Here is a 10303-nt window from a genome sequence, read left to right on the forward strand (position 1 = left end):
AAACATTCGATTTCTTACTCTGTTGTCTGTGTTTGAAGAATTTCGTAAAGTTAGTGCGAGTGAAAAACAAATTCTCGAGCGAGAAATGTAACACCAGCGACGTGGCCGCTTCTGATTTTGTGGCTGGGACTCTCTGAGTCGCCTTCTTTTCTTATTCTTGAATGATGTTGTGAGGTTAGGATCGTCCTGTGGGATCTCCAAACATTTAATTTCCTTTTGTTAAAATGGCTAATCGCACTGTCAAAGACGCCAAATCGGTGCGAGGAACGAACCCTCAGTACATTGTGGAGAAGATCATACGTTCTCGTATCTATGACAGCAAGTATTGGAAGGAAGAATGCTTTGCGTTGACTGCAGAATTGTTGGTGGACAAAGCCATGGAACTTCGGTTCATTGGCGGAGTGTTTGGTGGAAATATTAAGCCCACACCATTCCTTTGCCTCATCTTAAAGATGCTCCAAATTCAACCCGAAAAAGACATTATTGTTGAATTTATAAAAAATGAAGAATTTAAGTATGTTCGAGCACTTGGTGCCACATACATGAGATTAGTTGGCACTTCAATAGACTGCTATAAATATTTGGAGCCCCTTCTCAATGATGGTCGCAAGTTACGTCAGCAGAACAGAGATGGTGCATACATTCTCACGTACATGGACGAGTTTATTGACAGCTTGCTAAGAGATGAGCGAGTTGTTGATGTAATTTTACCTCGCATCCAGAAAAGGTACGTTTTAGAAGAAAACAATGAGCTGGAGCCCAAAGTATCTGCTCTGGAAGACGATCTTGATGACAACATGGAGTCTTCTGGTGATGAAGAGGAAGTTATGGATGTTCAACCTCCAGCCAAAGTGGAGAAAAGTAGACGTGCATCTCCATCCGCAGACAAGGACAGAGCAAAGGATAGAGACCGCCGTCATCGCAGCAGGGAACGGGATAGAGACCGAGACAGAGATAGAAGACTTGAAGACAAGAAGCATCGCAGTCGCAGTAGAGAAAGAGAAAGAGATCGAGGCCGTGACTATGATAGAGACAGAAGACATCGCTCAAAGGACAGAGATCGTGACCGTGGTCATCGCATAGAAAAAGATGATCGAAGGCACAAGGAAAAGGATAGAGTTCATGAAAAAGAGAGGGACCGCGACCGAGGCAGAGATCGGGAAAGAGAGAGAGACAAAGATCGTGGCAGAGACCGTGACAGAGACCGAAATCGTGATAGAGATCGTGCCAGATATTAATAATTTCAACTTGCCCCAACTTCACTTATTTAATCAGTGATGGATTTGTGTTACAATTTTAATGATTGTGCATTTTCATTGTACTATATGTAATAGGTACTTGGCAGTACAAATATTTTATTTTCATGTTAATTGCATTAAATGAAAAGTACATTCAGTCCTCATTTGTATTCCAACACTGTAAGCAAAAGATGACATTCTCATGGTATATGCCTCTTTGTACATTTTTTACATTTGATTTGAGACTACTTTCACAAAGCATTGTACTTGTGGGTATCCAAGCAGTGATGGTTGTACAGGTTGGTGAATAAATTTAGCAACAACTGATATTATTCTTCTTTACTTATAAAACTTCATTATATTTTTCCTTTCTGCATAATCAATGTGATGAGCATTAATGAAATTTGATTAACAGATGAATGGTATGCTCATGACAGTATTTCAACTCATTAGGGATTTTTATTACTTCCAAGAATACGGCTTGCTATTTGTATTCTATGGTCAATCAGGTGAACTCTGAATCCTTCTTTAAAAAGTCAACGTTTTAGACAAGAAAAAACAATTAAACCAATTCATTTTAACAGTTCATCACAGGAAAGTTGTACATTTCAAAGAAGGGAAGGGATAAAGAAAACAAGAGATGGGAATATGTACACAAATCAAGATCATAGCAAACTATCTATAAATTAAAAGTTAATTATAGCTGCGAATGAGCAAAATGAATATCACATGAAGATAGATAAATAGATGATAATTTTACTGTAACATGGAATATAGCACACACCCAACATGACCTAAAATGTAGGTGCATTAGTAATAAACAGTCCATTTTCATCCTTCTTGATCCATCTCAAGATCTTGTTGACTGCATTAATTGCATTGGTCTTGGTCACAAGTGGTTCAAAAGCCACATATAGTTCAAAGCCAGTGGTAACCTGAGATAAAAATAAATTAGGAAAAAAGCATGAAAAGAGATGGTTCAATGTCTCACCTCCTCCATTTCCCTTCTGAAACTAGAAATTACGTACCCAGCCTAGCATTGTTTCAGCGTGGTCCTGGAGATACAGCAGCTTTAAAGGCTGCATGGGAGCATGTAAGCGATGATGTAAAATGCGGTACTGATCAAGCAACCTCTTTGCGCCCTCTGCAGTTTGATAGGGGGGAGCAGGGACAGGTCCCCAAAATTGAGCAGTAGCTTTGCACTTATACAAGAAGTGACGGGCTTCTGGAACACCTAGTTGTGATACAGGGGTTCCTGGGTGTGCCAATGCTGAGTTAATTGACTGCAGTAAACTGGCGCGACGTAATTTCTGGAAATGAAAAAGTGTTACAACCTCTTGAAAAAGGGGCAAAATTTAAGATTTTGATTAGAAAGCAAACAAATTACCTCAACAATCTTCTGCTTTGCCTCTGATAAAGGGAAAAACAGATCAGCATCTACAGTGAGGAGAAGTAAACATGCTTCACAGTCCTCAGCTAGGTATGAGACATGAGCATGAAGAAAACCCCTGAAATTTTAAATAACTGCATAAAAATAGAGAAAATTTGACCAAAGTAAAGAAACAAGTTAACAAATAATTAATCTTAAATAAATCCCCAATAATAATATACAAACTTTGGGTCAAATTTGGGCAGGCAAATAGGAGTCCAACTTTCAGCAGCCTTAAAACTTTCAGAACTGTTGACTAGATTGAGGATTAAATGAAGATCTGCTGGGTGTAGGAAGAACTTCTTCATACGGATTAATGTAACCAGTTGGTTACCTCCAACTAATATTGCAAATACCAAATTCTAAAAGGAGAAGAGACAGATAAAAACAAAGAAGTATTAATAACAGAGACAAGCAAAATTGCGATAGTAGATGATGTGAGACCTACAATTCCGCTTCTGAAACGTACCTTGATTTTATTACAGCTAGAGACAATGATATTAGTAATTGCATCCCTGGTGGTTGGCACAAGAGGAAGGCACTGCACTGCACCAAGTAGCAGGGCAGGTTGGGTTTCAAGAGCAATTAACATGTGATCTATTAGTCTTTCAGCTCCTGCTAAAAGTCTTCTCAGGTCATAATTTCTACGTTGTTCATATATTCTTGTTAACTGTTGTAAAGTTAATACACTTACAATTTGGCTGTAGACATAACTGTACAGAGAAAAAAAGGGGGAAAGAAAAGTGATAAGCCAATCACAGCAGCCAAGTTGAAAGTAAATTTGTACTCACTTTAACTGTACAGTAATCTGGGCTACACTTTCCCTTGTTTTACAAACACAAGCGAGCATAATTGGACCTTTTATTAAAAATACAAACAAAGTTCCCTGAGTATGAATGGAACGGATGACGTCTCCATCATCACCAATAAATGATACTAATGCTTGCATCACTCCAAATAATGTGACCAATTTATCTTCTGAGCCATGGCTGGAAAGAGGAATATTTAAAGTATGGTTAGTAAGTTAAGTAAATAATAGATCCACAAAGCCATAATTTTAGTCTGGAACGTTAATAACACAATACAAACAACTTTATGACTTTACCGTGAGTATATGGGTTTTCCAGCAGAACTTAGAATGAATACATGTTTTTCTTGAGAGCGCCATTCTTCATTGTTGGTTACCTCTTCCTCACCATGGTGGTCAGTGCTTTCTTCGCTCGCTAAACTCAGCTCACTGATTGACCGACTCGCACCACTCTGAGGAGCAAAGGGACATAAGCAATGATTGTGAATGTTAATCAATACATGATTTTTCTGTAATACAAAAAATACACTATTCTTGTGCCCTATAATGAAAACCAGCTAGGAAATCAAACAACTCTTTCTATGTTTCGCTACTAAAATGATGGTGCGAAGGTAGCCTCCACAACATATCAGGTTTTGCAGTCTTGCTGTTTATGTTTATGACAGTCAGTCAATGGCAGAGGATCAATGAGGCAGAACAAATATTACCGTGTCTGGGTCCAACTTGTCGTCATCCACGGTGTTATTATCATTATTCTGACATTCTGCAAGGTTGCTGTCAACTTTGAGGTTGCTTGGGTCCGGAGGAGCCTCCTGTTCGAAGGAGTCGAAATTATCTGTGGGTACCAACATACTTTCTACAGGGACTTCTGGCTCAAAGTTCAACAAATTTCCTTCAGGATGTTTTCCTTCATCATTTTCTCCTTTAAAGTCCACATCTTCGTCGGTCTTCGTTGTCGCCATGTTTACAACCTGTGAATAACGCAGAGGGTGTTTCGGTTTGGAGGGTGAATAACGCAACCCCTGTTCCGTCCGTTCCTTGTTCTTCTGTTATCGTAGCTAGCAGAAAGAAATGTGTCAGCTGCTGCGTCTGCAGCTCGAATACCACTTTCTTTTTCAATTTTCTGACTTTACGCAGTGATTTATTTTGATGGCAAGCTGCTGAGGCAACGCTTCATTGGTAAAGTTACACCTAAGCCACCTGTCAACTCTTTTCCTTGATGTGCAGTACATCTAATTTAGGTTTCTCTCTTTTTGTTTTGTAGGCCCTTCCAGTTTTGTTGTCCTCGGAATCGAAGCAAAAACCTAATTTTTCTATGGGAGTGATTGATGATGAACTACAAGATGTGTCCAAGCTTTGTGAACGTACCATCCCTGGGTGTCGTCTTATCTCCTGCGTCGAGTCACTTGTTCGTGTCGAAATAAGGTAATGCTAACCAAATGTTTACAAGGCTTTGGAGAGTTATGAATATCAGTCTTATTTACTTTTGCAACCATATATTCAATCAAAGTTTCTTCATGTGTGTCCTTGCTTTAATTCATGAAATAATGCTGCTATGTTGTTTATTTCAGTCGCACAAATACCAAAAAAATTGTAGTATGCATTCAGTTTCCTCCCAAGTACCCACAAGAAATTTTGCTTATTGAATTAAAAAGCAGAACTCTATCAGAGCACCTACTTGAAAAACTAACAAGTGTATGTGAGCAAGATCTAAAGAAACGCGTAGGAAAACTTCAGGTTTGTATGATAAAATCATGCTGCTTTGATGAACAATACTAAAATACCCTATGCGTACAAAATGATACCAGTATATCTCATCATACCATTATTTCTCAGATCCTTCATCTCTTAAAATTTATCCGGTCTTTCATTGATGAAAATCCTCTCTCCTGCTGTTATGATGAGATTTCAACCATTAAGCAAAAAGTGCTGGATCCTAAAGTGGAAGGTGATGAACTTCGTTTGAAACAAAAATCCTCATCCCTTATTCTTAAAGTATGTCAGGGAAATTATTTCTTGAAAACTAATGTGATCGTCCCTGAAGATTATCCTGAGAAGGCAGTTATGTAAGTTATCTCAACCCAGGCTAGAAATATCACCCATAAAATTTGCTTAAATAATTTAAAATTGAAAAAATATGTAGACTCATATATTTTGAGCATTGTCTTTTTGCAGCCTGCAAGATGTTGATACAAACTTTCCTCCAATGTTCCAACGCTTTTGTATTGGACAGGCAAAAGAGATTGCAAGGAAGTGTGTTGAACCACCCCTAAATAAAAAGAAAATAAATGAACCATTTTTGCCAAAGCCTTCCGTACTTCCGGTTTTGTCGTTCCTTGGAAACCTTGTGAAGGAAATGCCTAAAGAAAACTGCCAGCTGTGCAAAAATATGTGTCTGCCATTGAATCCTCAGGTAAGATGAATACGGCCTTGACTCAGTACCCTGTGATTTTGTAATTTTAAAATGTTTTTTTGTTTTTTGAAATATTATTATGATAAATTCTCTTGATGTTTTTTTTTTGTGTAGGAAGCAGAAACTGATGAAAATTGTGATATGCATGTTGAGAGAGTGTATTGTGGTCACTTATTTCACCAACACTGTCTTCTTACCTACATGAAGACTCCGCCTTTTCAAGGTCAGTATTTGCTTGAAAGTTTGTGAATGGTTTTAAAAAATTGAGATTTTGATAATAACGTTATATTGGTTACAAATCTAGGTGGGAAGCAATGTCCAGCGTGTGGGAAGAGAATTTACCATGACAAATGGCGTCTTAGTGAAAAACTAGCTGAAGATAGATGGGCCCACCAGCAAGCTCGCGAAAGAGAATTGGAGGAAGTTGTGGACTTCTTTAATGAACTGTGACAACTCTGTTTACTCTGTAAATAACCATCTGTCCGCTTTTGTTCCCTGTGGGAATGTTCCATCATTATTGCCTCTATTCATGGGAGGGGGACATGGAGTGCTTCATGACAAAGAACAATTAAGTCTGTAAATTTGTAAACTGATTTATTATTAGAGTAGAACTCTTGTATGGTGAACTGTGCTAAGTTCTCATCGACCAAAGTCTGTCAAATGCATATAACAATTGGAAAATTGTTGCAGAGCAATTTTTAAAATGAAAAAAAAAACGAATAAATGGAAACTTGAAATTAATTTATCTACCTACCTACCTACCTCTCCCATTTCTAAGATAGGCCAGGGCCAGGTGTGACCAGGGCTGCATGGCGTATCGGCACTCCCGTCTGTCGAGTGATTCAGAGGAGCGATTTTCTTTCTCTCTCGCACCCTTACTGAGAGCTCCACTAGTGCGACAGAGACAGACCCTTCTGAATCGCTCGACCGACAGCACAGCACACCCACAACCCGACCTGCCCTAGCCCAAACTCAAGGTCAGCGTAGGTAAAAACACTTTCCCTTCTTAAAAAAATACAATTAAAAAAAATTGACGAGAGGTTGGTTTGAGGCTCCCTTTTGATTTTTTCATTTTCATTCGGCGTCCGCATCATCCGTCTTCCGAAGGCCGGGTGGGGTCGCTAGCTGGCCGCCTGTTGCGTGGGGTCGGGGGGTCGGGAGCCACCGTGACGGCGGGGGCGCCCCACAGTGGGCCAGAAGGCCGGTGGAGGCGGCCGAAACGCTAGACGCGTTTTGAGCTCCAGAGTCGCTGAATGGGACTCGAACCGAGCGTGTGACCCCACCAATGGATTCCTCGTTCGGAGAGCAATCCATTGGTGGGGTCACACGTTCGGTTCGAGTCCCACTTTGCGACTCTGGAGCTCAAAATGCGTCTAGGATTTTGGCCGCCTCCACCGGTCTTCTGGCCCACTGTGCGCCCTCGGCCGGCGCTGGGCCCCGCTGGGGGCGGCAGGGTGCGTCGGTGGGAACGCGAGGAAAGTGAAACCCGAGATGGCTCCGCCCTTTCCCTTTCCCAGGGCGAGACGAATTGCGGCGTCGGGGTTGTTTGCCCTCGGGAGGCCTGTCGACTCGGAACTGTCTCTGTCTCTCTCGCTCCTGCGCGGATGCGCGCGGATGACCCACGAGTGCGAGAGTGACAGAGCGATGTCCGCGACGCGCGGAATGAACCGGAAGTGGCGGAGCGCCTGTCGCGCCGCGGGTAGGCAACCCATTTAACGTCGCGGTGCTGGAGTTGCATTCTAGTGACAGCAGGCGCGGATGCAAGAGGGAAGGGCTGGATGGTCGCACAGTGGGCCAGAAGACCGGTGGAGGCGGCCTAAACTCTAGACGCGTTTTGAGCTCCAGAGTCGCTGAAAGAGACTCGAACCGAGCGTGTGACGTGTGGACCCCACCAATAGATTGCTCTTTGAACGAAGCGAGGAATCCATTGATGGAGTCGCACGTTCGGTTCGAGTCCCATTTAGCGACTCTGGAGCTCAAAACGCGTCGAGGGTTTTGGCCGCCTCCACCGGTCTTCTGGCCCACTGTGCAACGGAATGAAATGAAAAGGGGGAAACTGGGCGGGCGGAACCCGAAACCCGATCGCAGTGTCTTGCCGCGCCAGCCGCGCCGCTCGCGGATGCAGCGGATGCCAGCGGAAACGACAATGAAGCTTTTTGCTGCCGCTTCCTACCTTCCCCGACGCCAGTGTAGGCGCCTCTTCGATCCCGACGCCCCCGACACACCCTCGCGACACTTTCTCGCGCGAGCACGTCACTCAGCTTCCTGTGCAGTGGTGGATCCAGCGTGTCCACAGTCGCACAGTGGGCCAGACGGCCGGTAGAGGCGGCCAAAACTCTGGACGCGTTTTGAGCTCCAGGATCGCTGAATGGGACTCGAACCGAACGTGCGACCCCACCAATGGACTGCTCTTCTAACGAGGAATCCATTGGTGGGGTTACACGTTCGGTTCGAGTCCTGTTCAGCGACTCTGGAGCTCAAAACACGTTTCGAATTTTGGCCGGCTCCACCGGTCTTCTGGCCCACTGTGCGGCGGATCCACGCAGTGCGCGCCTGGAAGCAGGCAACCCATCGGACACCACGCTCCGCGTCGGCGATTGTCCAGTCCCAGGGATGGGGTTGGTTCGGACGGTCGGACAGGTCTGCTGTTTGAATGCTTCCAATTCCCCCTCTCTCTTTTTTATTCGCGATTATTCACGATTCCCTCGCAGGATTCCCTCCGTTGGCACTCATTCGCGGCCGGGACCACGAGACAAGGCGTGGCTATTTCTCGGACGGAATGTCTCGCCGCAGCGGGCCTGTAGGCCCTGTAGGCCCTGTAACCGAACCCCACGCACGTGGCGTTTTCGCGTTTTCGGCAAGGGCCGCTTTTTTTCTGCCAGTGCTGTCCAACTCATTCAGCCCAGCGGCCCTAATTGCGAAAGGGGAAGAAAGAGGAAGGAAGTGCGCCAAATAGTTTCGCTCCTCTCTCTCTCTCTCTCTCTCTCTCTCTCTCTCTCTCTCTCTCTCTCTCTCTCTCTCTCTCTCTCTCTCTCTCTCTCTCTCTCCTTCTCTTTATACCGCTTTTTCTCCCTCTATATCTATTATCCTCGGTTCCGCCCCCGCCTCCGAGCTGCAGACTGATTCCGAGGGTCGTCTTCATCGCCCTGCGTCTCTCTCGCACTCGTGGTGCGTCCCGTACAGTGCAGGTGCGAGAGAGACACGCGATTCATGTGCCGTCGCCACTTCGTCTTCAATCCGTCCTCCCGAAAATTAGCCCGCGCTGGTTCCGCGCGGGGGTGACAGTGAGAGCAAAAAAAAATAAATTAAAAATTGGACTTAAATTAAGAAATTTTGCAAAATTGGGTTTACTTGCCGAGTAAAAACTATGAGCTGCGCGCTTATAAACGTATATTTATCCATGTGACACAAATGCGCTCAGAAGTGTGCGTTTGTCAGTGTGTTTACTTCGCAGATGCTGGCGTTAAGTTTTTTTTTTAAAAAAAAATCACCGCCTGCTATTTGAGCGCTTGGTAGGGTGTGAAAACGGGGTGACAGGGTCTTGGGAAAAGAGGTAAAAGGGCTTGAAGGTGTGTTGTTTTCCTGTTTGCCGCGGGTGGCGTGGATGGCCCGGGTGGATGGCCCGGGTGGCCCGCACGCAAGCGGTTTGGCGGCGGCCCTGTGGCGGCGGGGCCTGCGCCTGCACTGCAGGAGGCGGGGCTGTCGGGGCCGCCCATTACCCCATCAAGGGCCCCGCTGGCCACCTGTGCAGTGCAGCCTATGTGCAGTCTGTGCAGCCCGCGCACTACTCGGCACCACCACATCATGCGGCACAGTGGATTTGCCAGAAGACCGGTGGAGGCGGCCAAGCCAAAACCCGAGACGCGTTTTGAGCTCCAGAGTCGCCAAATGGGACTCGAACCGAACGTGTGACCCCACCAATGGATTGCTCTCCGAACGAGGAATCCATTGGTGGGGTCACAGGTTCCGTTCGAGTCCTGCTTAGCGACTCTGGAGCTCAAAACGCGTCTAGAGTTTGTTCGAATGTTTCTCTCCGGCGGCCGGTTGAATCTCTCTCGGATTAGGCGCCCTATCTCGAGTCCGTTGCCCCGAACAAGAGGATGCTGCACTAAACTTCTTCCGGCCCGGAGCGGTATCTGGCCCGAGGGATCCGTCGGCGCGGTGCTCCAGGCAGGCCGTGGTCTACCGTAAGGCGGGCCAGGGCGGGCCAAGCAAGGCGCCATGTCTAGCCATGCCATGTGGCGACCGAAAGTGTGATACTATTACGGTGAGGGGAGCGCTCGGTTCAAACAGGGCCTTTCTGGAGTGAGAAAGCCGTTGTCGTCCCACAGTGGGCCAGAAGACCGGTGGAGGCGGTCAAAACTCTGGACGCGTTTTGAACTCCAGAGTCGCTGAATGGGACTCGAGCCGGACTT

The 10303-nt window shown here is 45.3% G+C and overlaps 3 protein-coding genes across 3 annotated transcripts; 2 read left to right on the forward strand and 1 right to left on the reverse strand.

Moving 5' to 3' along the window:
- The first annotated feature begins 4 nt into the window (after positions 1 to 4).
- Positions 5 to 1565, forward strand: LOC117648670 (pre-mRNA-splicing factor 38). The gene has a single exon (XM_034391325.1). It carries the CDS (start codon positions 225 to 227, stop codon positions 1236 to 1238), a length of 1014 nt encoding a protein of 337 aa, XP_034247216.1. The 5' UTR covers positions 5 to 224; the 3' UTR covers positions 1239 to 1565.
- On the reverse strand, positions 1563 to 4466 carry LOC117648669 (protein SAND). The gene is made up of 8 exons (XM_034391324.1): positions 4183 to 4466; positions 3773 to 3927; positions 3459 to 3656; positions 3137 to 3380; positions 2854 to 3029; positions 2626 to 2746; positions 2267 to 2548; positions 1563 to 2173 (listed from the first exon to the last, which is right to left on the reverse strand). The coding sequence occupies exons 1-8, from the start codon at positions 4435 to 4437 to the stop codon at positions 2033 to 2035; spliced, it is 1572 nt and encodes a 523-aa protein (XP_034247215.1). The 5' UTR covers positions 4438 to 4466; the 3' UTR covers positions 1563 to 2032.
- Positions 4467 to 4468: 2 nt separating this feature from the next.
- On the forward strand, positions 4469 to 6595 carry LOC117648671. Its single transcript, XM_034391326.1, has 7 exons — positions 4469 to 4654; positions 4740 to 4900; positions 5047 to 5212; positions 5312 to 5541; positions 5651 to 5888; positions 6003 to 6111; positions 6193 to 6595. Exons 2-7 carry the CDS (start codon positions 4791 to 4793, stop codon positions 6336 to 6338), a joined length of 999 nt encoding a protein of 332 aa, XP_034247217.1. The 5' UTR covers positions 4469 to 4654; positions 4740 to 4790; the 3' UTR covers positions 6339 to 6595.
- The last annotated feature ends 3708 nt before the right edge of the window (positions 6596 to 10303 follow it).

The sequence above is a fragment of the Thrips palmi genome, unplaced genomic scaffold (genome assembly GCF_012932325.1).
Source record: "Thrips palmi isolate BJ-2018 unplaced genomic scaffold, TpBJ-2018v1 HiC_scaffold_3, whole genome shotgun sequence".
Taxonomy (NCBI): domain Eukaryota; kingdom Metazoa; phylum Arthropoda; class Insecta; order Thysanoptera; family Thripidae; genus Thrips; species Thrips palmi.

Bases quoted from the DNA above. Each gene is read 5' to 3' on its own strand.
- LOC117648670 (XM_034391325.1), top strand. From the start codon at position 225: ATGGCTAATCGCACTGTCAAAGACGCCAAATCGGTGCGAGGAACGAAC.
- LOC117648669 (XM_034391324.1), bottom strand. From the start codon at position 4,437: ATGGCGACAACGAAGACCGACGAAGATGTGGACTTTAAAGGAGAAAAT. The intron at 3,928-4,182 runs GTAATATTTGTT...TTTGCTCCTCAG, and splicing joins ACAAGTTGGACCCAGACACG to AGTGGTGCGAGTCGGTCAAT. The intron at 2,549-2,625 runs GTAATTTGTTTG...TTTCATTTCCAG, and splicing joins CAAAGCAGAAGATTGTTGAG to AAATTACGTCGCGCCAGTTT.
- LOC117648671 (XM_034391326.1), top strand. From the start codon at position 4,791: ATGGGAGTGATTGATGATGAACTACAAGATGTGTCCAAGCTTTGTGAA. The intron at 5,542-5,650 runs GTAAGTTATCTC...GTCTTTTTGCAG, and splicing joins TATCCTGAGAAGGCAGTTAT to CCTGCAAGATGTTGATACAA. The intron at 6,112-6,192 runs GTCAGTATTTGC...TTACAAATCTAG, and splicing joins GAAGACTCCGCCTTTTCAAG to GTGGGAAGCAATGTCCAGCG.